The sequence below is a fragment of the Rhinopithecus bieti genome, unplaced genomic scaffold, assembly GCF_001698545.2.
Source record: "Rhinopithecus bieti isolate Rb0 unplaced genomic scaffold, ASM169854v2 scaffold_7605, whole genome shotgun sequence".
Lineage (NCBI taxonomy): Eukaryota > Metazoa > Chordata > Mammalia > Primates > Cercopithecidae > Rhinopithecus > Rhinopithecus bieti.
This window is the reverse complement of record NW_016805506.1, coordinates 162,788-190,613: the sequence shown is the minus strand read 5'-3', so window position 1 is coordinate 190,613 and position 27,826 is coordinate 162,788. Positions and strand designations below refer to the sequence as shown.

Here is a 27,826-nt window from a genome sequence, read left to right as displayed (position 1 = left end):
GGAACATGTACTGTCTGATCCAAGTTTGTGTATTTAAGCTAAGCTGGTTCATTCCACTCCTGGCCAGTTCATGAAGACTTTCAATGCTGCATCTCTGATCATTCCTCCCCCTTCCGTTACCCCACCCCCCTCATTTATTGTCTTCAGTTTTTTGTTGGTGGTGGTGGTTTGTTTTATTTTCAGTATCTTCCTGTTTCCTGTCATAGTTTTCGCTGTTTCTCCTGTACCTCTCTCCATGCTACCCTGAGAACCCGGGACAGATGGACTTCTCGGACCTGCCTCTGAGCATTTGTCTCAGATGCAGCCCCTCTGCCCTCTGCCCACTGCCCACTGCCCACTCTGATTCCATCCACCATAGCACTCTCGCAGCCAGCACATTTAACCATGCTGTTGCTGAGTCCCCAACTCCCAGCTGACAATCGTCTTCATTATTTGAGGAGAATCAATTTTACTAAGCACCTTGAGTATTTGGAATGTCAAAGGATGAATAAATTGGCAAGGTGAAATTTCAGGGCAGTGGATGACAACATTTTTTAAAGGAATTTGCCCCCACCTCCCGTGTTAAGTCTAGTTTTCAAAATCAGTGTGTTGCCATTGAAGACGCTACTAGGGGAATGTCAGGGCACTTTCCCTTAATAGAAATGAGGAAGTCAAAGAGAAACACATCAGCAAATAATGTTGTTTTGGTGTTTTTGTTTGTTTGTTTGTTTGTTTTTATTGTCCTGGGATACTGTGCATGATTATTTCTCAGAAGTGATCTTTAATTGTTTCATCTAAAGGGTATGCATCTTTGCTCTGTCTCCTCATAGAGGCTTGTGAATTGGATCCAGCTATTAGTAGCACTTACTAATTTCCTCTGAGCCTTGCTGGCTGAAGTGCCAGGCTTGGAACAACTTTTAATTTTGTTTTTAATTAAATTTCAGTTGTTTCAAATCACTCACTTTTAATGTCATTTCTTTGCAGTCCTCAGAGGCAGCAGGAGCTGTGTGTTCTTGTTTATTCACACACACAATCTGATGTGTATATATCCATGGTGTGGCTAAAGACTGACTCCTGGCTGAGGACCAGAGCAGGAACAGGCAATTAGGAAAGTAGAAATGAGTCACAGAGTGGGCTTTTGGTTACACTGCTATATCCAAAGCTAATATGTTGTTCAAGCAGGCGTCTTGGTTATTGTGTTTGTTTTTGTGAAATTGTATTTGAACAAGGCAGCATTTTCTTTTGTTTCACAGTAGAACTATCAAATATATGAAGGTAGAAATAGTATAAGAATAGCTAACATTTATCCAGCATTTATTATGTGTTGGATGCTGTTTTAAGCACTTTACATCTATTAGCTCGTTTACATTAAAAGTGAGTAATCTGAAACAAGGACAATTTAATGCTACATATATGACCTCCACATTGCCTAGGGAGATCTGTTATCCAAATTTTATAGCTGAGGAAACCAAGGCCCATTTAACTGGATCGTTATCATGTTGGTTAGTTAGTGGCATTGCCAGGAACGTGAATACCAGCTGTCTTGCTCTGTATTTCTGCTCTTAAACACTACCCTGGACTCTCTGTCTTATAAAAAACAGAAAGGCTTCATCATCTAAATGAATTTAACAACAAAAATAGCAATTGACTAGTTTTTGTTTGAAACAGGCGAGATGATGTTAAACTTTGTTTGGTTGTTATAAGGTCTCTGCGCATGCCCATTCCGGTTGTGTTAAACCGCAGGAGTGCCCCATGGGTTTGGTCTGGATTCACAAAACCATGGTTTGATCTATTACTGTGCTCTTCCAAGATATTAGCAATTCATTGAAAGGACAATTAGGTTTGAAGCAAAAGCATAAATACACTCCAAATGTCCTATGTATCCCATAGTTTAGCTCATCATTTTGCTAGGACCATTGGTTCAACTGAAAAATAGGACCGTCCTATTTTATATTGTCAGAAAACTTCACATTAAAGAAAGGCACTCACATGGTGCTTACACCTGATAATCCCAACACTTTAGGAGCCGAGGACAGGAGGATTGCTTGGAGTTCATGTGTCAAGACCAACCCTGGCAAACAGGGTCAATATCTCACTCTACAAAAAATTTAAAAGTTAACCAGCATTGTTGCATGTACTGTGTAGTTCCAGCTACTAAGGAGGCTGAGTTGGGGACAGTTGCTTGCAGCTCAGGAGTTCAAGGCTGCATTGAGACATGATCATTCCACTGCACCCCAGCCTGAGCAACAGAGTGTGACCATGTCTCAAAAATATAACATTAAATAAAAAAGGGAACTTCACATATCTTGTCCCTTTGCAGAGAAACATTATTTCTATTTTTTTTTTTTTTTGTTTTTTTTTTGAGACGGAGTTTCGCCCTGTCGACCGGGCTGGAGTGCAGTGGCCGGATTCTATCTCAACTCACCTGCAAGCTCCACCACCCGGGAAATTCTCCTGCCTCAGACACCCGAGTAGCTGGGACTACAGGTGCCCACCACCTCGCCCGGCTATTTTTTTTTTTTTTTTTTTTTTTTTTTTTTTTTAAAGACGGGGTTTCACCATGTTAGCCAGGATGGTCTCCATCTCCTGACCTCGTGATCCGCTCGTCTCGGCCTCCCAAAGTGCTGGGATTACAGGCTTGAGCCACCGCGCCCGGCCCATTATTTCACTAATATGATCATCTCCCTTCTCCACTATAAAATACACACACACACACACCCATACACCCATCAGGTGCTCACAGCAGCTTATTCCTTTCTGCAAAGCACTCATTCCTATGTGTGATCATCTTAGTGCTAGTGCATTTACTTGCTTAATGCTCACCTTCTCCCCCACATTGTACACTCTCTATGGACAAGTGCTATGTCTTTTATATTTCCTGCTGAATTCCCAGCTTTACAACCAGGCCTGGCACATAAGTGGTGCTCAGTAAACATTTGTTGACAGTATGAATAAATACATTCAGAAGTTAAACACAATAATCAGCCTGCTGAGAACTGAAGTGAGCAGGACATGAAGTACAGGGCCCAGAGTGTGGTCTTCTGGATTCTGGTTCCAGGTTTGTAACTAAATAATTGTGTGTAACTTGGGCAAGACACTTTTACTGACCTCAACTTCTCCATCTGTGACATGATAATGAAGTAACTCCCTAGAACGTATCTGCATATACACTGAGTATAATATGATTGAATACCAACCGCTCTAATAAATACTTTTTATTCTTTAACTTACTTCTTCCTCACACTAACCCTACAGGTAGTTAGTGTTTTTTTCTGATTTTTTTTTTTTTTTCAAATGAGCTTACTGAGTTCGAAAGAGGGTAATACCTTTGCCCAAGGCCACACGGCTATGAAACAGACCTGACTCCAGAATCTCTAACACCTCTTGCTATGAGGATCAAGAGAGATATTGGATGTAAAGTTGTTATGCAGTGTTTTAAATGCTAAACAAAAATAAAATTGCATATTATTAAGGCCCTTTAGTGAACCTCAGGTAAGATCTGAAGTGCCACTGGAGAGTGTGGGGAGGGAACTGTGGGGTTTGCCTCTTTTGTTTCCATTTGATAACATCTATGGCAATGTTCTACAAATAGTTGCCTTAAAGCACCATTTGTCACTCCATTCATTCATTCAAAATGCTTTACTGATTACCCGCTAAGGGCCAAACGCTGTGCTTAGAGATGCCAATTTAAAGATGAATTAGAAATGGTTTCTTCTTTAGAAAACTCACTCTCTCCCTAGGTAAATAAGACATCCATATGCCCTAAACCTTGCCACGTGCTGACTCCTCTGAAAGGGTGGGCTAAATTCAAATGCATCGGTGGGGATACTGATATAAGAAAAGAGATGCATGTAGCAGGCTTCAGGACAGAGGAAAGACAGGCTACTTCCAGGTGATGGGACCAGGGAAGGAAGATAAATGAGTATAATCTGGGAAGATAGGGGTGGTGAAGAGGAAACTTCAGGATATGGGGACAAAGGCAAGTGTGAGAAGAAGAAAGTGGCATATTTAGTCAATTTCTGCCTATCTTGGCCCAATGTCTCAGCCTCTTCCAACAGAGGGAGAACATATTCTTAGCAATTAGCTAGAGACCAAAAAAAAAAAAAAAGCAATTTTTCATCACCCTCTATGTGTTTGACTCACTACTACAATTTTATATATATTCTACCCTTTCTTCCTTCCCAAACCTTCTGAAGTTGGGGTGTTATTGCTGTTTTCAATATCATAGAAGTACTAGTAATAGTACCATCATCAGTATTCTTATTAAAAAGGTAACATAGGTGTAAATGGAGCAAATATTAAATATACCCTCTTTCCTAGTCCTGGGATATTTCCAATACTAGTCCGCCCGGTTGATTACTCTTTTGATGTATATCCTTCTAGAATTTTTTCTACACACACACACACATACACACACACAGACACACACACATACACACACAGAAACCCTGAATGGCTATTTTTATGTTTGTTTATTTCAAAGCTGAGATAATACCTTATCTATTTTTGGGCAACTTGCTTCCTTCATGAACCATGGACATCTCAATGTACCATTACACACAGGAGTGTGTGTTAGGTATTGTCCCATTTTACAGAACAGGATCCCCAAGGTTCACAGAGGTGAGTCATGGGCATAAAGTCCATCAGGTGGTAAATGGCAAGGCTGGGGTTTCAACCGGTCTTCTCTGGCTCCTTCAGACTACATTTCACCAGCTGCCTCCAGGAACAGAAGACAGGAATTCACCTTTCATGCGACATATACCAGAAATTTGCACCTCAGCCACCCTGGGTCCTATTTGATCACCAGGGCCTTCATTTGGCCCTTGAATAAAAACCTTATTTTTTTTCTCCTTACCTTTCCCAGAATTCATAGTAGGACTTGGCTGGTGAAAGGCTGGTTGCTGAGAAGGCTAGCGTGTGGCTAAGCTGCAGATCCTCATTATTACATTGCCCTAGGTATTAATATATATATATATATATTTTGAGTCGGAGTCTTGCTCTGTCGCCCAGGCTGGAGTGCAGTGGCTGATCTCAGCTCACTGCAAGCTCCGCCTCCCGGGTTTTACGCCATTCTCCTGCCTCAGCCTCCGGAGTAGCTGGGACTACAGGCACCCACCACCTCGCCCGGCTAGGTTTTTTTTTTTTTGTATTTTTAGTAGAGACGGGGTTTCACCGTGTTAGCCAGGATGGTCTCAATCTCCTGACCTCGTGATGCGCCCGTCTCGGCCTCCCAAAGTGCTGGGATTACAGGCTTGAGCCACCGCGCCTGGCCGGTATTAATATTATATATTTAGGCAGCTGTTTTCATCTGTGCCTGACAGTGAAATTTGTTCCATCAACATGACTGTTGAAACCGCTGATTTTTGGATGCTTGGCCCCATGTAGTCCTTTGTAGCATCATAAAACAATTAGATTTAGGCTTAGCATTAATTTGAATTATTGTCCAGTTTCCAGAAAATATCTCCTGAAAATGTCATGACGATGTATTACATGTCTTTGGAGATATTAGGTATTGAATTACAATATTATGTCACCTTCTCCCTGACTTCTTTGTTTTTTTTCTCCCTCTCTCTTTCAACATGATATGATTTATGTTTCAGCTACCACCATGAGAAGCTCAGTATTTATAGAAGTAATGAGCGATATATGTTGACAGAGGCAAAAAATAAAAAATAAATACAACAACCAGAAATCTTAGTGATGTGGATAGGTTTTCCTTGAAGCAAGCAGAATGCGAGGCAGCCATGTGTTAACAGAGCTCTGGGGTCAGAGTCAGGTAGCCTGCATTCTTTTTTTTTTTTTTTTTTTTTTTTTTTTTGAGATGGAGTCTTGCTCTGTCGCCTGGGCTGGAGTGCAGTGGCCGGATCTCAGCTCACTGCAAGCTCTGCCTCCCGGGTTTACGCCATTCTCCTGCCTCAGCCTCCGGAGCAACTTGGACTACAGGTGCCCGCCACCTCGCCCGGCTAGTTTTTTGTATTTTTTTAGTAGAGACGGGGTTTCACCGTGTTAGCCAGGATGGTCTCGATCTCCTGACCTCGTGATCCGTCCGTCTCGGCCTCCCAAAGTGCTGGGATTACAGGCTTGAGCCACCGCGCCCGGCCTTCATTCTAATTCTGAATTGTCTGTTTCCTAGCTGTGCAATTTAGGACATGTACATTTAACCTCTTTTAGCTCCAATTTACTTGTCTGTAAAATGGGACTAAAAGTAACACCTACCCTCTAGTGGTATTTCTAAGCAATGGCATTAGTAAAAAGAAAAATCCCATTTTCTATGTGCATTCAATGAGTGAGGCACATACACAGACTTACATTTACCTTGCAAATCCTGCAAGGTAAGTGCTATTCACCCTCTTTTAGATGAGGAAGCAGAGAAAAGAAATATCGAGCATTTCCCAGGGTCACTCAAGTGATGAATTGTCAAGGCACCTTTTGAATCCAGATGTGCCCACCTCAAGGTCTATGCTTTTTCCAGTGAAGCCATTTCCAGACAAAAGAGAAGAGAGCAGAAAGCAAGAGATCTAGAGAAAAAGGAACACTTACAAACATACACACACTGACACTAGAGACACAAAGCAGGCAGGTGCCTATGCCTAATTTGGTCAGTTGGCATGGAACCCACAGTGTAGTCATGAAAGAGATTTGGGGAGGAATTGCTAATACGGTCATTCTTAGTCCTCACAGTTGTGAGCTGTCCTTTCCAAACAGCTCCTGATGTTTCTGCTGATTCCTTGGGAAAGGCAGAAGGAATCACATCTCATAAAAAAGGGTGGACCCTAAGAAGTAAAAACGGGGCTGCAGGGAGCATAGTGAAGCTGGTGGGTCCTGTAGGCCACAAGTGCACTCATTCGTTTGCTAATTTCTTCAGCTATTCATATCTCAGCCACAAATTTTTATTCCAAATGTATTGCACCTAATATATGCCAGGCATACTTCTAGGACCCCTACAATGGTTCCTCACTCTTGCAACATGTCTTCAAGTAGGGTCCCTCATTCCCACCCTATGCAGATCATCCCAGGAAACTGTGACAATCAGGGGAAAAACTGCTAGGATAAGTCAGCCTAGAAGAAATGAGTCTAGCCTGAGTAGGTGAGAGCAAGGTGACTTTGTTTTTTTTTAATGAAACTAATATCTGGCTGTGTCCCAAGCAGGATCACCATGTTGCACAATTTCAGGAGGTGCCATCTACATAGGACACAGTATTGACAGAATTATCTGTGCTTATGTGTATGTACAAATGTATATACACATATACATGGGCATACACAATTATCAATTGTATATACATATGCAAAATATATAGTAATATGTATTAGATATGCAGACAGATATACGATTGTAAATAGAATGTGTAATTTATCTTGTACATTTTGTGCCTAGAATAACAAAACATGAAGGCCTTAGCCAGGAACTGTACTATCCATAGGCAATCCAAATGAATCTTATTTCATTTCCATAGATGCTCTATGAAGTAAGCATTATTCACATTGTACAGATTAAGAAATGGAGGAGGCTTACCAAGACTAAGTAATTTGTTCTAGAATCATACAGCAACTCAGTGGCTGGGCCAGATTTAATCTGTTCCTATTAGACTCCTGTCAAAGTTCCCATCTAAGTTCATGTCTTACTTGAGCAACTGATACAGAGAGATTTTTCAGTATTAGTAATTCAGAGCTAAATGACCTCTGGGTCTCGGGAGTAGTCGTCAACTATGTTCATTCAAAAAGCACAGATCTTAGTTAAAAAAGAAATCCAACACTAAAATTGGGTCTGATGTCTAAATTCCCAATGAAGTCATAAAAAGAGTTCAAAAAATAAAATAAATAATTAATTAATTAGATTAATTAATTAAATGAAAAAGTAAAAGCTGCTTTCAAACACTTTAGCCCAAAATTCTTCTTTAAAATTTAAATGATTGAAGAAGAAATGGAAAACATTCATGGGACTTTATTCGTTTGACCCGTTGCCTAAGTTTGGTATCAAATCACCGCGCACGTGTTCTTGGGGGAAAAGATACTTTTGAAAATGTCACAACCCGTCAAACGCTTTTTTGTCCCCCCAGACCAAAGACCACCCCCTAAACGCAACTTTGAAAGCAAGACGTGGATCCGAATAAAGGCATGTAAATTCTGTTGGCCAACGTGTTTTCAGCGCAGACCTTGATCACAGTCTGAGGTAGGAAAAATATAATATATGTAACGCGCAGAAATCCCAAATCCCAGTGAGCGCTATTCCATCTCCCATGGTCTTTTCCTGGGAATGCAGTGAATGAGACTCAATGTCTCTTCTATGAAGTAGTCGCTCGCTCGCAGTTATAGGGCATTTCCGTCCCTCCCAGGAGGGGCTCTAGCGCCAGGAGCAGTTCCGCTCCACCTGAGAAGGGCCGGTTCTTGATTGTCAGTGAAGATACCGGGAACAGACTCGAGCTCTTAGAATTTATGGCAGCGTTGGCCCCGGGGCGCCGGTGGCCAAGCCTGTGTAATCTCCAGCACTTTGGGAAGTCCGAGACGGCGCATAAAACGAGGTCAGGAGACTCGAAACCTCCTGGCTAATGCACCGGTGAAACCCCCGTCTTACAAAAAAAAATAAAAACAAAAAAACTAAGCCGGCCGAGGGTGGCGGGCAGCCTGTAGTCGGAGCCTGCCCCCGGAGGCTGTAAGGGCAGGAGAAGTGGCCCGTAAACCCCGGAGGCAGGAGCTTGCAGTGAGCTGAGATCCCGGCCAGCTGCACTCCCAGCCCAGGGGCGACAGAGGAAGACTCCGCCCAAAAAAAAAAAAAAAAAAAAAAAAGTTATGGCACTTGGATTCTGGTCTAGCCCTGACAACTGTGGCTCTGGGAGAGTCAGTTGACTTCTCTCACTCCCACCTCCCTCATGGCCAGAAGAGGTTGAGCGTCACAAAGTCCATGTTCTAACTGTGGCTATTTCACTAATCCCAGGGGGGATCTTAGGCACATCCCCCACCCCTTTCCTTGACCCTCAGTTTCCTTATCTCCGCAAAAGGGTCTGATTATAACATACATTCTCAATAAGGACATAACATCCCCAAAGGGGTAAAAATTGATTTTGGGGAGGGGGTGAAAATATTTTACTCTATGTACAGTGAAAGCACAGTATATAAACAGTACATACAGTGTATAAGCAGTTATACAATATATCTCTGGTATTAAAATTTCATGGGTGGGAGGTGGTTAGGAAAAAATGTCTAAAAACACTTGAGAAAAATATTAAAACTTGAGAAACTCTAGACTAGAGAGACTCAAAGTTTTCTGATAGTCTGTAAAATTAGATACATAGGTAGCATAGCACCATAAAATTCTAATCTGTTGTATAACGATTCCAGGAAACCCCAGTCTTAACCAAGTTGCTATCTTCTTCAGAGCATGAAAAAAAGAGCACTTTTACGTAGAATTAACAGAAAGAGGTTGACTGTCTTTAAAATAGCCACTGGAACATCTCAGCGTTTTCTTAGCTTCTTTCTTTGCTTTGTCATTTCCATCTGATTCATACACTTTGTGGGTATTATAATCCCTCTGTCCATCCAGTGATGTTGGAAGTGTTTGGAACCAGATAAGACATCAGACTTGGTATCTGGGGAGTGGATGAAAATAGCTTAGGTCAGACTTGGGTTTTTATCTTGAGCTCCATGAACCTCCAGAGGATCCATCAATAGAACTGTGCTTCACTTATTCATGACATTTGCTATACTATAAATTTAGTTTTTTTACGTTTGAAAACTTTATTCTGAGAAGTGATTCATAGGTATCCCAAGCACAAAATAAAGGATACTAAGTGGAGCAAATGGCAAGCTTGAGATATTTGCTGTCAAATAAGTCAGAGGTGGCCAAGGGCAGTGGCTCACACCTGTAATCCCCACATTTTGAGAGGCCAAGGGAGGTGGATCACTTGAGCCCAGGAGTTTGAGACCAGCTTGGGCAACATGTCGAAATCCTGTCTCTACAAAAAACACAAAAAATTAGTCAGGTGTGGTGGTACTGTAATGTCTCTGTAGTCCTAGCTACCTGGGAGGCTAAGGTGGGAGGATCACCTGAGTCAGGGTCGAGGCTGCAGTGAGTCATGATTGCACCACTGCACTCTAGCCTGGGTGAGTTAGAGCTGTTTCAAAAAAATAAATAAAATAAAATAAAATAACCAACCAAACAAACAAAAAGAAATAAGACAGAGGTAATTTGCTAAGGCTGCCATAAAACAAGTTTCACAGCCTGAGTTGCTTAAGCAACAGAAATTTATTTTCTCATATTTTTGGAGGTTAGAAGTTTGAGATCATGGTGTCAGCAGAGCTGGTTTCTTCTGGGCGTCTCTCCTTGGCTTGTACGTGGCTGTCCTCTCCCTGTGTCCTCAGATGGTCATTCCTCTATGTGTACCTGTGCCCCAATATCCTCTTCTTATAAGGACATCAACTATATTGAAATAGGACCCACCCTAATGACCTCATTTAACCTGAATTACCTCTTTGAAGACCGTATCTTCAAGGATAGTCACACTCTGAGACACTAGAGGTTAGAACTGCAGCATATGAATTTGGGGCAGAACACAGACCAACCCGTAATGAGTAGGAACCATACAGAGGAACAGAAGAAGACTGGGGTTGATCCAAGGCAAAAGGAAAGAAGATGGCAGAGGAAAGAGAGCTGGGAGTGGAAGGTCAGGAAGTGAAGACAGAGATAACCGGAGGAGGACTCTCGAAGATCCTTGTAAGAGAACCACCCCCACAATAATGTTCCTCCAGAGTGGTTGCTCTCAGAGATTGTTTGCTCCCAGCTATCCAGGTTGCCTCTGCCCATACTCCAAAACCCTCAAGCTTGTTTTTAACCACGTTTTTGCAGTTGATCACCCACCCCTTATATAGTTTTCTGTTGATGGTAGGTGGTGGAATGTATTCAAGCCTGACTTGGGGCTCTGTGGACCTGGGAGAAGGGTAAAAGTGGCATATTCTTCTTGAGTCTGTCGGGCTGATAGTAGATATGATCTTCATTCCTGCATCATCACACAGTTTGTTTTTCATCTTGTTCCCGGGAAGATGTTTCTCCCAGGTCCAAGACAGCTAGGACTCGTGGTATTCATGATGTAACAGAAGGAAGGGAATCTTTAATTATTTTTACCCAAAGAAAGAGGGAAAATAAAAATGAAAACTTTTGGCTAAAACAGTCTCTACGCTTCGTTTGTAAAGACCATCTTTTAGCCACACAGTCTTTCATTACTGTGCTCACCATTTGCCACTGTGACCACAGCCTTCTTTTGAAATCTCCTGACCATGGTTCTCAGAGGTCTATTTCATGATGCGAGGTGTAATGAAAGGGATTTGCAGCTGCTGTCTGGCTCTCCAGGCAATTTTGTCTGGTGATACCTCCTTCCGTGGTATTTTTAGTTCTCATCTGTAGCCTTCTGTTTCTTTCGTGGCTGTGCCTCTGGCTTTTCAGAGTATACTACAGAGTGGCCTGAGCTCCGCAGCTCACCCCTGATCTATGCTGCACAATTACAGAAGCAGACTGATAATCAATGTAATTGAAGATCAGAGTTAATGAGGACCTCCGTGCCCGTGCAGTCCCCTGAGCAACGCTGGGCTTCAGTTGCTAGATAACGAAATGATTGGACTGAACTGAAAATCCATTTGGCTAATTAGATGATGTATATTCCCATAAGTAAGTGGGAAGAAAACCAATTCATTATACCTACCATATATAGATACAATCACCCACTAACATATACTACGAGTATGTTAAAAAAATGAGGAAACATGACATTTTGAAGTTGAAATTTTGGCAGAGATTTATTTCAGAGTCATTGCTCTCTGGGGAGATCTATTTGAGTGTAGTGAGGAACTCAGAACAGTCAGTAAAGTGGGGAGGACACTTTAAAGCCAAAAAATAAAACAAGAGTCCAAAGAAAACTAGAAAACATGAGACACATGGAATAGTGCCTTTTATTCTTTTTCTGTGTAGTTTGTATTCCCAAATAAATGGAATTTATTCAGAGAGCTCTGCTAGACATTCCTTAAACTTAGTGTTCTCTTTCTCTCTTGTTCTCTGTCACATGCCCACACCGAACCTCGACTTTACCCTAAGCACGACAGTGATAGTAGAGTTAAATGAAGCTGGGCTTTGCCTTCAAGAAATGCACAATCTAGATGGGCAAATAAGTAAGGGAAGTGAGGGGCAGGGGGAGGGGAGCAGACAGTCATGCTTTACCTTAGATTTTTCACATCTGATCTTCCTTCCTGGGCTGTAAGTTCTCAGTAGGCAGACGTTCTCAACCAGAGCCTGCTGCAGGGCTTGGCACATAGCCATATCGGAGTGAATGAATGACACTGTACCACAGCACATACAGGTGCTACTTGAGTGGAATGCCTTGCAAGTAGTAAAGAGATTAACAGTAGTGCAGGCCAGTTTTGGAGTCTAGCCTTAAGGGTTAAATGCCACACAGGTAACCACTTACTCTGGAGGAAACAGTTCATTATGCCATGGTCTCCTTTGCATCCTTCAAGGTATAGCTTAAAGGCCAACTCTTCTGTGTTCCTCTTCGAGCCCCCTTTTTCCTCTCCCTTATATCCAAAGACAGTGCCTGTATTTTTCAGGCAATTCTTACCACACTCTAGGTTGTATTAAAGATATCTGGGCAGATATTTGATCTCCCTTGCTTTATCCCTAATTTTCTCAATGGTTTCAGACCATTTCTTAGTCTCTGTGTCTATTTCTTACACAGGAAGGAATTTAATCAACGTTGGGTAAATGATTACATTACATTTGGCACAAAATTACTTCTTTTCAGGCTCTGATATGGCACCTCCCTGCCACACATCCTTGACCCTTCTCACTGAGTTTCTCTACCTCCCTCTCTACTTTTGCCATACATATCATGAGCCCATTCGGTGAACTCAGGAGCCACAATAGTGATGTTCGACATTTAGTTTGGAACTGGGGAGATTCTGAAGGGCTAGTCTTATATTCTGGCTCTCACAGGATGGAAAAATTAAACGGTGGGATCAATGTGGAGGCATTTCTGCTTCACAATTCCATGATGAAGTGAATTGAACTTCCCTCTAGTCAAGCATGGAACTCTGATTTCATTAATGCACTTGACATTCACTAAAGTCCTAGTATGTATCAGGCATTTTACTGAGAGTTGGATTGATAAGGACTAATGAGTCATGACCTCTTCTCTGTAGGAAATCACAGTGTATCAGAGAAAGCAAAAGCCCTCCAACTCTACGTGATATGCACTATAGAAGAATTCACAGACTACTATAGACAGAGGAAAAGGACCATAAAAAGCAACTGACCAAAACCCCTAAGCCTCAAGATAGCTTGAAAAAAGGCAAATGTTCCAGCTTCTAAGGCTGAAAAATCTTGGTTTAAGTTCCACTTTGGCCACTTACTGGTTGTGCAAATTTGACCATGTCAATTTCTGTCTGAACTTCATGTTCAATTGGAAGAAATACCTATCCGGCAAGGCTGTTGTAAGGATGAAGTGAGCAGAATACATACCACATTCATGCCACGAATGAACAGAGGACATTCAAAGGATAGTAACTCCCTTCTGCCATTAAACCAGCTGTGTAACTCTACATAATATCTTTTTAAAGACATTAAGGATAAACTGCTGTCTTAGTTTGTCCAGCCTACTATAGCAGTTGGTTTATAAACAAGAGAAATTTATTTCTTACAGTTCTGGAGACTGCAGATTCCAAGGTCAAGGTGCTAAAATATTAAGTGTTTGATAAGGGTCCATTTCCTTATTCACAAATGGCCACTTCTCCCTGTGTCCCCCCATGGTGGAAGGAGTGAGGGAACTCTCTGGAGTCTCTTTGCTAAGGGCACTCATCCCATTTAGAGGCTCCACCCATGTAATCACCTCCCAAAGGCCCCCCCTCCAAGTATCACCACACTGGGGATTAGGTTTCAACATAGGAATTTGGGAGGACACAAACTTTCCATTTATTATACCTGCTTTTTTAAGCCAGTCTCTTCTGGCTTATTTCTCATATTTCTCATAATTGAGAGAAATCTGTTTACTGGTATTGCATTTAGAGCTTCTAAGTTCATAAGAATTCAAAATAATAATCAAATAGTTCCTGTTCCTTGAGATTTCACAGAGCTTGTAGTGGACATTGTGATACTGCCCTCAGGTTTCCAGTCAGCACCTAGGCACTTATTCCCCAGCTGCCAGAAATGTGGATGGTTGACCACTCTCAGCTGAGTCATTTTTTGAGCAATGCCTTCCATTGAAAGGGACCACTCCACACAAGATTACCTCCCCTCTCCAGGGACAGCTCACAGCTTATGACTGGCCGATGTGGGGATAGAAAGTCCTGACATCTTTGTCTTGATTTGCAACATCACTGAAGGACCGTCGCAGCCCCAGAGCTCCCCATGGGATCAGCTGAGGGCTTTGCTGTGTGTTAGTTTGACCTCTCCCTTTCCCCAATCCCACTTTGCTGATCCTCTTACAAGAATATGTACCCCAAAACATCCTGAATGCTTGTGTCTGCCTCCGAGTCTGTTTTCTGGTGATTCGGACCTATGACAAATGTATTGTCTTATGCAATCTTTATATCAACCTATGAAAGGGGACTTGGTATCACACCTTTCATATAGGATAACTGAGGGTTTGTTTTTTTGATCAAGTTTGTAGAGCTGGTAAGTAAAAAAGTGAGGATGTGAGCTCATATCTTGCTGATTCTATTCTCTTTATCACTGCACTGTGTAACTTTCCTGAAGTAGAGAGATTAACCAAACTCAGTCCTGGGACACAATTCAATATCCATCTTTCAGTCTTTAGTGAGAATAAATACAAGAATTATCCATTTAAACAGCATGACTGTGCTTTTTTAAAGAAAAATCTGTAGTTGATACTGATGTTCTGTGCTTTCCTCAAGGACCCATGTGACATGTTTCTGCTTGGGCTTATTTCCAGGGGGGGAAATATGGCTTTGCAGATAGATTTGCATATCTTCTTCTGCCAGAAATTTGAAATGTGGAATCCAACAGACTCCTTCCTTTTTTGCCTTAGCTGCCAAGGACTTTAGGGCCAACTTGAAATGTGGTCATTTCCTTATCTCAGTCCTGATACTATCTATTCCCCCTACTTCACAAAGATGCCTCTTTCTTTTGCACCAAAATTATGTTGTCCACTGTGCCTTTACTTAGGGATTTACTGCATAGGATGACAGAAATCATATGATTTGTGTGAATTAGAGAAGCTAATCATTGCCGATCATACCCTTACTATTTCCAGGGAAACTTCTCCTCCCACAGTCTTAGATGCTCAGACAGCCAGGTGTGGTCTGATGTGATCCTGCCTCTCTGACCATTGCTCATGGGACCACAGCTTTACACCAGAGTCAAGAGGAGTCCAACCATAGGTCAGCCAGCAGAGTCAGATGTGACCTGACAGAGAAGCCTCCATAGAACCCATTTGATTCTTATTAACTGAGTCTGTCTTTGGAGAACTTGAATTGCACTCACAGAAAGATTTGTTTCTTTGTTTTTACTTGACAGTGAGGTAGACACAAGGTGAGAAGCTGAGTCATGTTAATTATAAAACACAATTTAAAGTCTCCTGCTGCTGCCATCTCTAGATCTGCCATCAATCTAGACTTACGCTCCCTGCCCAGCTTTGTGAAGCCTGGTGTTGTGTGGGTACATTTTTTTCCCACTGTGCAATTCTATCTTTGTTTTGTTTTATTGCTATACATACATACACTCACCATTTGCAACTTATATGCAGCCATCCTGAATGGGCTTCTGTTTCTTGCCTCCCAAAAAAAGTATATGTGTATATATATATGTGTGTGTACATGTGCATGTATGTGGAATATCTGTCTATAGATTATTATATATTTATATGTAATATAGTAATATATACATATATGTATGTTTCCATATATATGTGGGATAATAAGGAACATTTTAGATCAAATCTTGGCCTACGCAAGCACTCAAGAAGAAATGTTAGCCATCATAAATGTTGAAAAATTGGTTGATTAGAATAAAAATGTTAATGTTTAGCTTCTCCTGAAGAAAATCTTAAGATCTGGTGCCATTAGCCTTTAGTTCCACGTGGCAAGAGCTGCTGGAGCTATATCATAGCAGCCCCATTTTAATGGAGCCTACGGTGTTCCTTGTGTCTCAAACCCCACCTTCTCCCTATTGTTCTGCAACATCAGGGTATTTTTTTTCTTGGGTGGGCACTGCTCTTTTCCTTAGAGGTGCTGGGGATTTCTTTGGAAATCTCACTTTGTCTCTGTTTTCTCTATCTTGGTCTGTCTCTCTATATCTTTCTGTCTTTCTCATAATAACACAAAAACAACACAAGCTTTGTGAGGAGACCTGGATGCTATTTCCTTCACACTCAGCCAGTCTCTCCTATTGATGTTAGCCTCCTGGCCCCTGTGGGTATCAATGACCCCTGTTCCAGAGGAGACACCTGAGTGACAGGGACATTAGCTTTTTTCATTTCCTTTGAAATTTAATATTTAATCATTATTTCCTAGAATAAGTCAGGTGCCAGCTAAGCATTTTATCTACATGAATTTATTTCATTCCCTTATCAACTCCATGAGGTAAGTTCCATTAATATTCTCCTTTACAGAGGAAGTAACCAAGACCCGGGGCATTGTGTGACTTGCCCGGAGTCAATGCCTAGTAAGGGCAGATCCTGAATTTGACCCTACTTCCCTCTCAGTCCTAAGGGCCTATCTTTCATCACTAGGCTGAATTCTCTCCCGTGTTTGATCTGCCTCTATCTCCCTATGGGCTTGCAACACCATGACAGGCACATTGCAAGTGCGCTTAGACAAATGAGATCAAATGACCTGGGGAATGTGGCTTGTACACACCTCTCTGTTTTCCTGTAGCATCAGCTAAGACCTTAAAATCAGTGAGAAAGTAGTCATCTCTCTGTTCACCCATAGGAAGCAGCTTCGTGGTGAGTGAAGGGAGCTACCTGGATATCTCCGACTGGTTAAACCCGGCCAAGCTTTCCCTGTATTACCAGATCAATGCCACCTCCCCATGGGTGAGGGACCTCTGTGGACAAAGGACAACAGACGCCTGTGAGCAGGTCTGCGACCCAGAAACCGGTGAGCCATGGGAGCCGGGATGGGGATAGAGGGTGGGAGAGGCTGGGTGGAAAGAGGTTCTGTGCTCCCTCTACCTAAAGAACTATGGATTCTGAGCCATTGACAAGTGACTGGATAAGAAGGCCCATCAATCTAATTAACACTAATCTATGTGCTGCCATTGCCTTTCAAGGGAGGAAATTCTTAGAGAAACAGACTCTCAGAGTAAGAAAGGACCACAGAGAACATCTGGCCCAACTCCAGACAAGCAAATTGTCTGCACTTCAGATATCCCTGCATTCAGAGCTTATCTTCTTGTTACTAGCTGCATGATCTTGAGCAAGACACTGCCTACCTTTCAGTACAAGAGAATGAAAATAGCACCCAACTCACAAAACTGTCATTAGGATTGAATGAGATGCTGTGTGGAAATCTCATAGCATATTCATTCATTCACTCAACAGGTATTTCTTTAGTAGCCAGGCATATTTTTAGGTATTGGGAAGATAGCAGTGAACAAAATATGCAAAATCTCCACCCTCATGAAGCTTACATGCTAGTGGGGTAGACACTAAACATGCACTGTGGAATATAGTAGCCACTAGCTACATGTGGCATTTTATTTTAAATTAATTGAAATTAAATGAAATTAAACAAACATTCATTTTCCCAGTCATGCAACCCAGATTTCAAGTGTTCCATAGCCATACACTAGCAGCTACATTTCTGCACAATATAGATATAGAGTATCTTCATCATTCTGAAAATTTCTATGGGACAGTGCTGCAGTAGTCAAACAAGCAGGTAAATTATATGACTCTGTGAGGTGATGATAGATGCTGGTGTGGGGAAAAGAATGATGTACAAAGCATGTAGAGTGCTAAGCTGGGAGTATGGGTGGAGTTTCATTATACACAGAGTGGTTGGGGAGGCCTCTCTGAGAAGGTGACATTTGAGCAGCCACCTTGAGATGGGAGAATAAACCATGTTAGTATCTGAGGGACGTGTTCCAGGCAGACGGAGATAAAAGAGTCAGCGGCGCAATCTCTACTCACTACAACCTCCGCCTCCCAGGTTCAAGTGATTCTCCTGCCTCAGCCTCCTGAGTAGAAGGGATTACAGGCACATGTCACCATACCTGACTAATTTTTGTATTTTTAGTAGAGATGGGTGGTTTCACCTTGTTGGTCAAGCTGGTCTTGAACTCCTGACTTTATGATCCACCCATCTCAGCTCCCCAAAGTGCTGGGATTACAGGTGTGAGCCATTGCGCCTGGCCTAATATGCTGCTTATTTAGCACTGGTAGTGGGGCAAGATGGAGAGTGAGAAAGAAGGGGAGTAGGAGAATAAAGCTGAGAAGAAGTAGTTTTGGGACATGGTGGTTCTCAGGGCCTTGTATAGGATAATCTGGGCTTCAGATTCTACTCTGGGGAAGATGGAGAGTCTTTGGGAGATTCTGAGTACAGAAGCAACAAGCTGTGACCTGCATTTGAATAGGACCACTCTGGCTGCTGTGTGGTGAATTGATTCAGGAGTGTTCAAAGGTCCTGTTACTCTAATCTAGGCAAAGGTTGGTAGTGGCTTGGACCGTGGAGGTAAGAGACGAAGATGGTGAACAATGATGAAATTCTGGATATATTTAAGAGTATATGCTCAACAGAATTTATTGCTGAGAATAGAATGCAAAAAATAGAGTGGAGTCAAAGATTATTCCAAATTTTTCAGTCTGAACAATGGGACACATTGAGTTATTATTAACTGAGTCAGGGGATGCCACGGGAAGATCAGGGTTGGGTGAGGAAGACAAAGAGTGCTGTTTTGGGTGTAAGTTCAAGATGAGTACTAAACATCAACAGAGAATGGCCATTTGGGTCCTGATCTAAGAGCCCCCAGCTAAATTGGGATTCCAGCAGTAGAACGTCTAGCAACCCTTCCCAAATGGGAAATAAAGTGGGGCTCGGTGTGGGTGTTTACAGTGTGCCCTTCACGGGATGCTTCTTTTACCTGGTGGGCAGCCTAAGATCTGGTTGTCTGATGGTGACCCGGGAGATCACCTGTGATCCTGTGAACTTCTCACACAGGAAGCTTGATTACACTGGCTGCCACCCTTGGTGGTTTATCTAACCTGTGCACAGTTAATGCCTGCCTGACCATCAGTCATGTGCTGGGAGCCTGCCCTTGTGTTCTCCCCAACATCCAGGGCCTAGGATAGCCCCTGCTCCTTCAAACAGAAGGCACAGATTCAGTTAAACACCACCATAGGAAACAAGTTCAAAGATTAAATACTTACAGATCCTGAGTCAGGAAGGCAATCTTCTGTCCCTGGGTCACAGAAGGCAAGAGATGGGGGATGACTCAGTTGCCAAATGTGTTAGTTTAATTGTCTTGACAAAACTCTGCCTCTATTCGCCTTGTGTCCTAGGTTCTAGGCATACCACCCACGTGCAGGTTCGCTGAAGGCACCATGCCCTCACATGCCTCTGTCCCTTTCACAGGCTGTTTCTTCCCCTTGAAAATGTCTTTTTTCTTTTAATGGGAGAGCAGGGGCTTCTTTTTATTTCCTACACTTTCAGCCCAAACACCTTTCCTCCCACAGGTGGCATTCCTGACCCACTCTCCCTAGCCCTGAACAGATGAATGGGCCCTCCCACCTACTGTCATAGCCTTCTGTGCTTCCATATGTCATGGCCTTGTTCCTCTACAGAGTCATTGTTCTTTCCTTGTCTGGAACTATCACCAGACTGTAAACTTGGTTGGAGCAAGGAGGGAGGTTCAAGATGTCTGTTTCACTTTTCTTGCTATCTTTAAAATTCAGCATAATACCTGACATGTAATTAAGAGACAAAGAATAATACAAGAAGAAAGAAGAAGGGAATTTTCCTCCCGATGCTTCTTGAAACAATTGTATATATCAATTCTAGTTGTTCCCCTTTTATTCACTTACATAAGAACTCAAGTTAAATATTTGGCAGATCTAGAAAAACTGGATCAGCAACAACTGTGCAGCATCCAGGTTTCTGAATTCTAGGATACCCTGGTCTTACTCTCTTATTCCAACACATCTCCAGCAGCATCCCTCTTTCCATTGCTTACTCTGCTTATACTCACAATTATTCCCCAAACATCCCCATGTAAAGTTTCACCTTTTGACTAGAGTTCAGCCCTTCTCTCCACTTAAAATGCCTCCCACCCTTTAATCATCTACCTTCCACAATCCTACTCGTTTAATTTCTTCTTACTTCTTCTCAGTAGAATGGATAACTTCTTCTACAGAATCATCAGAGTTCTTTGTTGACTGAAAACCAGATTAAAACTTGAGTTAATGTTTGAAAGTTTGTCTCCCCTGCTAGAAAGTAAATTCCTTAGGGCCAGAGATCATATCTATTCCTATATTCTTTCCACCGCAATGCCCAGCAAAGCACCTTTCTCTTATAAGTCACTCAAGGCATAAATGGATAGGACTGTCTACAGGTGGAAAATTGAAATAGGAACATAAGATCCCTAAATACATTTTCATGGGGCTTAACTCAGATCTACTTTGTAAAATTTAGTTCAATTCATTTGATTCAATTCAAGCAAGATTTTCTTAATTCTACAACTCAAAAGTCGGTGTGTTAAGTATTATGGGAAATCACAGACAAATTGCACAATGTTCTTGCCTTCATGGATTTTACATTCTCACAGGTATAAAAAGAATCTGCTCATATATAGCTATTATCAAAAACACAGTGTAGTATAAATCAAGAACAATGCATTAACAAAGTGCCTCAAGCCTGAAGAACAGGGAGAAATGTATTCTAGATGGGGATTTCAGAAGACACGTCATGGAGAAGATGACCTTTTAGCTCAGCTTTGTAAAATCAGTAGGGACTATGAGTATGGAGGGTGCTTTAGCAGAGGGAACTTGATTTTTTCAAAAAGAGAAAAGTTTAGAATGATTCTAGGACCCAGAGAGCAGTTTAGTTGTGCTGCGATCTGGAGGATGAGGTGCAGGCAGAGCACTGGGAGAGTGGCAGGGGATAAGGTTGGGAAGGTAATATGAAGAGAGGTCTTTAAAAGGTAAGGATCCAAAGACTTTGAGAGCATCTGTTCTCACAAGTAGATGGGTCCACCTGTTTTGGAGAGCATCTAACTCCCTAAAAGAACAATTAGAACTTTCTCCACTCTTTGCTTCCCATCAGGAATTAGAATTTGGGGAAAGTCATGGAAAAACTAAAAACTAAACCCTGAAGCCCTATATACATTTAGATCTGGATATGTCAAAAGTAGCTTAGCTTCTTTTAAAGAAGTCTCTCCTTTGTGAGTCAAATCTGTAGAGCTGGACAGAGTTATGGAGTCGAAGCATTGGTTATCATTCCCTAAAGCTTTTCTGGATGTGTTGATAAGAAGAATTGTTTCTCCCAAGTGACAGGGAAGGAGGAGGAAAGTGGAGAAGATGCTACAGCTGAAACATTTATATAATTGTCTTGGTGCACACATGAACCTGGCCAAGTTTTCCTGGCTGCATGCCACAGCCCATCTCCGGTGTGTTTTTCCAGGGATTTCAACAATTAGTACCACCCACAGGGATGACTATGGAATTAGATCCGTGATGTGCTGGAGCCAGCTCACGTGGCATCATAAGAGTTGACTGTTAACATCTTTTCCCAACTCTTTGTTCAGCGATGGCATGTTGATAGCCTGAAAATATGCTGTGGTGAGGATGTTTACACCAACACAATTGGTAAATGCAACAAAATTGAGTTAATTTTTTTTTTTTTCAGAAAGATAATCATTAAGCATTTACCAGCACAACACTGGATGAGATGAGAGCAAACCAATGAAAGACCAAGGCAAAAAAGTGGCTAGTGGAGACCTGAACATGTCACCAGAGTGACATTGTGCTCCTTCCCAGGATAGACTACCATTATCTTCATCTCTCTGAGAACAGAAAGTGAACATCCAAGGACTACTTGCTCTGGTCCAATAAAATGCAACACCAAACAGTTGATATCATTAGGCTTTGACTTTCAAGAATATCAGTGTGGTAGTGTCTTATTGTGAAACAGCTTTATTAAAGTTCTGCACATCTGTGGCATCACACCAAGTTCTGTAAATAAAACCTTTGACAATATGGTCTACGACACATGAAGCAAATGACAGCAGAACACTAACTCATTCTTTCGTGTGTTTATTCATTCATTCAAGCACTTAGTGAACCAGAGTAGAATTGGAATATCTTCCTGAGTCAGACACAGCCAGGTGTAAATTCTCTCTTCTCTGTTTCCTGGTTGTAGGGAGCTGGGTAAATCATTTAACATATTCAAGCCTCATTTTTTATAACTAAAATGAGAAGAATAATTTCAACTTTTAGAGTTGTTGTAAGGATGAGATGAAAATAAAATTTAAAATTCACTGGTGCAGTGGACAATATATGGTGGAAACCCAATACAAGGTTTTCTCTTATTTTTATAATCAGTTATTCAGTCATGTGTATCTTCACTTATTAGTTCAATAAATATTTCATGAGCTGTTTAATCCAACAATGTGCATAGCATTAGATTATGTGAGAAAAAAATATAATATAATCTCTGCCCTCTAGTAGCTAACCAGCTGAAGGAGGAATTTAGAGTAAGCTAGACCTTCCTATCTTTTATTTATTTAGTCCTTGTGTGACTTCTGAACTTTTGCAGTGAAAAAAATTACTGGCCAGGCATGGTGGCTCATGTCTGTAATCCCAGCACTTTGGGATGCCAAGGCAGGTGGATTACTTGAGGCCAGGAGTTCGAGACCAGCCTGGCCAACACTGTGAAACTCTGTCTCTACTAAAAATACAAAAATTAGCTGAGCATGGTGGTACATGCCCGTAATCCCAGCTCTTTGGGTGCTGAGGCACAAGAATTGATTGAGCCTGAGAGGTGAAGGTTGCAGTGAGCTGAGATTGCACCAGCGCACTCCAGCCTGGGTGACAGAGTGAGACTCTGTGAGAAAGAAAGAAAGAAAGATAGAGAGAGATGGGGGAGGGGGGAGGGAGGAAGGAAGGAAGGAAGGAAGGAAGGAAGGAAGGAAGGAAGGAAGGAAGGAAGGAAGGAAGGAGAGGGAGAAAGAAAGAAAAGAAAGAGGAAAGAAAGAAAAAAGAAAATAATTACTAACCTTCAACCTTCAATCCTAATGTCAACTTTGCCACAAATTTGCCATTTGACCTTGAGTATGCCACACCACTAACTTCAGATTCCTTTTCTTCAACAAAGTGATGAGTGGGAACATACTTTTAGTGCAAGAAGAGTTCCTAGCCATCATCTAGTGTATTAAATGAGGAGATCAAGGCCACCAAGGCTAAGCCCATTGCCCTGTGTCACACCATAAATTAGTGGCATGATACAAATTAAAAATCTAAATAATTTCTGGGATATTTTCCAGCTCAAAATCTATGTTTCTATGACCTTTTAAGCACTAATAACTTAGCATGTATGTATGATTGAAACAATTTGTAAATGGCAGTTGATATGAACTTCAGTCATGTTCACCATTACATTCAGTTTATTTCCATGTCTTCAGCAGTCACTTTTCATTTGTAGTAGGATATGAAATGAGAATATACTGTATGTGGTTATGTCATATAGCAATCTTATATTGTACTAAATATTTCTAATGCTTACAGATTGTTTCTAGTATTTGCTGAGCTCTATGTTACTAAAGTTTAAAGGGATACAGGATTTTTATGAAGCTATAAATTCCAAGAATCTACAGTGATGGAGAAATTTCCTGTTTTGAAGGAAATGGTATCTTTAGGGCTTTCTAGGTGGTAGAGCATATGTAGTGAAGTATGGTAATAAGTAGGTAAAACCCACAGTAAAATATGCTGATATTTGTCTATACAGAACCAACTTTCTGGCAGACTGAAGAGGGGATATTTGTATATGAGTATATACATTATAGAAAGACTTGGTCTTTGCTCACCTTGTTTATTACTGTATCTGGAAATGAAACAGTTCCTGTATCAATACATCTTTTCTTGGGTGGGTGGATGGGTGGATGGATGGATGGATGGATGGATGGATGGATGGATGGATGGACGAATGGAAATCAAGTTTCAGCTGCTGAAGTGTCAAGGCTTGTTCAATGAGTAAGGTGTAGGCTTCTTGTGTCAGCACCATGGAGAGTTCTCAGGGTGCTGACAATACGGTGGCTAAAGTGTGTGTTTGCTAAATTAACACTTTCTCAGCGATACCTAATCTTTTTCTGAAACTCACCTTCTCCCCTGCTTGAGCAGCACTGGTCTTTTCTGAACTCAAATAAGGTAAACTCTTCCCTTTATACGTTTAGAATTAGTCCTTATTTAACCATGCTGCTATTCCAGAGAGCCTCAGCTGGGGATATCCTCCATGAAATGAGTCTCTCTGATCCTCAGAACCCATATTGCTCTCCAACTCACCACTCATTTGCCATGAACTTTACTAGAATCTGAATTAAACAGAACTCATCTAAATTTATTATCGATTAATGAACATGATACCTTGTTATTCTGGCATGAAAGATAATGGAATTAAGCTTTTTAAAATCTTTTCCAACAAAAGTAATTGAAAGAACAACAAGAAACCAAAGTTTTCTGCTTACATTCCATGAAACAAGTCAGTAACTCATAAATCCCATTCCTCTCATCAGATTAATCCATTTAATGCAGATTCATTATCTATATGTAGCAGATGGAGTGTTAGACAACAACCAAATACAGCTTATAGTCAAAAGACGTACAATGGAATTTTGGTGAGATATCAAGAAGTACATGAACACTGAAGTGACAATAACAACATCTAAAATTATTAGGCACTTATTGTGTATCAAACACCATGCAAAGACTTTATATAGCTATTCTCAGTTATTATAATAACACTTCTAGGTAGTTATTGTTGCTTCGATACAAGTAGCTGTGTCTTAAAGCAGTTGATTGATATTCTCAAGGTCATATATTTACTACGTATCACTGCTGGGATTTGGCCAAGCTGCTGTTTTAAGGAGTTGCCATGTGAGGAAATGTGCTTAGCATTGAGAAAAGAGAGGCATTCTGGGATTCCCCCTTTGATAGGTATTTGTATAGAGTTCTCAGAGGCAGGCATGAATCCTTTGGACAAATAATTGACAGATTAAGTTGACTTGAAAAAAACAAAAATACTGAATTGAATTGAGGGCAAGGAAACAATACAGAATTGAGAGGTAGAAGAAACTGTGTGACAGCATATATGAGTTGTAGGGAAACTACTTTTTATCTCTGTTTGGTAGTTTTGATATATTTGGTTTACATGTGTTATAAAATGTTATGTTGTAGAAGATGTTTAAGGTCTTTTAAGAAAGGACAATCTGTGTCTAGGATGAGGTCATAAAATTTCAGGGAGCCTGCAAAGCAAGCAACAGGCCTGACTGTTCAAAAATTTAGAAGGTCAAGAAGGTTAGGGTAAACTACAAAAGAGACTATGAAAACTTTTTCTTATTGGGAACTTGCCAGTCCCATTGAAAGTCCAAGGCAACCTTTGCTTCTGAACTTGAAAGAAAAAGGTTGTCAGAGATCTGAAATCTCACACCACAAAGCTGCATATAGGAAGAAGGTAGCCTGAGGTATTTCTGATGATTATACGTACAAAAAAAGGGAAGTGCTCAGCTTTTAAGACCAGATTTTAACATCATAAATACAATCTACTGACATTTAAATTAGAGAGTATATTTAATTTTATCCAAAACTATGTTAAAAAAAATTGGTTTTCTAAAATGACATATGTCCTACTATTTAAAAAATAAATCCAGGAAAGTTCTAAATATATATGTAAAACCTTACAATAAATATATTATCAATAAACAAATGTATGGGAAAAAAAGATAATAATGAAGCCTAGGTTGGAATTGAGAGTGTTAGTAGAATATAAAGCCATGTTGTAAAGAGTTCTATATTTGTTAATGGTGAATCATTTCTTCTAGCCAATGTAATTGCATTAGTGATGGTGCTGTTTCTTCTTCATGGGACAATCTGTTCCTCATCCAGCCCCACTTCTTATAAACTGTGTTCTGTAGTTGGTTCACTCCTCCTTATCCTTCTTGTTTCAATTTAAAATGTCATTTCCTCAAGGAAGTGACTTTCTATACTAGTTTATTTCCCCAATGTGTTATGCTCCATTAGTGCTCTCTATTTTTCCTTTATAGTAAATAGCAATAATGGTGCACATTTATACAGTGGCAACTGTGTCAGTCACTCTTCAAAGCCTTTACACATATGATCTCATTTAATCTCTCAATAGCCATGTGAGGTAGATGTGATTATATTTTAAATAAGTTAAGATACACACACATATATATAGTTTATGTACCACTAAGAAAAAATGCTGCCAATAATAATAACCATACTATACCATACTATACTAATAATTATCATATAAGTCCTCATTTCAGGAATATTAAAATATGGGGACTGGGTGTGGTGGCTCACAACTGTGATCCAGCACTTTGGGAGGTCAAGGTGGGAGGATCACTTGAGGCCAGGAGTTCAAGACCAGCCTGGGAAACATAGTGAGACCCTGTCTCTAAAAAAATTTAAGAAAATTAGCCAGGCATGGTGACATGCACCTATAGTCCTAGCCACTTGGAGGCTGAGGTGGGCAGAGCACTTGGGCCTAGGAGTTCAAAGTGTCAGTGAGCTATGATCACACCACTGCAATCCAACCTGGGTTACAGAGTGAGACTCTATATCTAAAAAATAAAAGAAAATAAATGAAAATGAAAATAAAATAAAATGTGAGAAGTTGTGTGCCTTAGAATTAATGTAATGAAATAGTGTTATCATCTCCTTTTACAGGTGAGGAAACTAAATCACAGTTAATGGATTTTTCCCAAAGTCATTTAGGAAGTGATAGTGTCTAGATTTGAATCCTACAAGTCTGGCCTTAGAATTTACCCTCTGAACTACAACCCTATGCCATCAGCGCATAATTACAACCTTGAATGATACATGTATTTGTGTCATTCTGTGTTCAATTACTAGCTATCTAAAAATCGGTGTGCCTTATAAAGGCAAAGATTGTGTCTGCATTATCCACTGCTTTTTCCTCATTCCCAACCCATCGTGCAACACACTATTGATGTTTAAAAGTGAATGGTGGAATGAGCACATGAAAGATGAAATACTGAACTCAGAGAAAAACTCCATGGCCTCTAATCCGAGCTTTGTAATTTACCCATGGTATGACCTTTGGCAAGTCCCCTTTTCTCTATGAGCCTCAAATTCTTTATTTATAATACAAAGGGCATTTCCATTAGATTTTCCCTGAGTACTCTCCAGCTCTGAAATTCTGTGTACTGAAAATCTTTACTGAAAGCCAGTATTCTGGCTTTGAAATATGTAGAATGAAGAAAACCACTGATTCCTGATCTCTTGAAGGATAGATAACATGTACACCCATGAAACGTGGACTAACACAAGTGTTTACACTTAATAAGCATCTTGTGGTGGTCAAGAACTTGCACTCTGGATTCAAATGGATGAGGATTCAAATCCCAGCCTACTTGGGTCCTGCACGACTTTGGACACTTTGCTGAAGACACTTCTGTTTTTCTCAAAGGTAAAACAGGGGAAAGATTATCAACATGGCAGACCTTGGAGGGTAATTATGAGGACTGAGCTAGATAAAGTGTATTGTGCACTGAGCACAATACCTGGTAGTTAAAGCTCAACAAACATTCGGTATTATCATAGCTGTGACTAAAACATGGATTGAGTGAAATTAATATATCCTAAAAAAAGGTCAG

The 27,826-nt window shown here is 40.9% G+C and overlaps 1 protein-coding gene across 1 annotated transcript in view; it reads left to right on the top strand.

The window, feature by feature from the left end:
- LOC108530051 (astrotactin-2-like) overlaps positions 1-27,826 on the top strand; it is a 562,148-nt gene that overhangs the window by 400,928 nt on the left and 133,394 nt on the right. Inside the window, exon 7 of the mRNA XM_017872710.1 lies at positions 16,909-17,076. Coding sequence (XP_017728199.1) covers positions 16,909-17,076 — 168 coding nt within the window. The remainder of the gene's footprint in view (positions 1-16,908; positions 17,077-27,826) is intronic.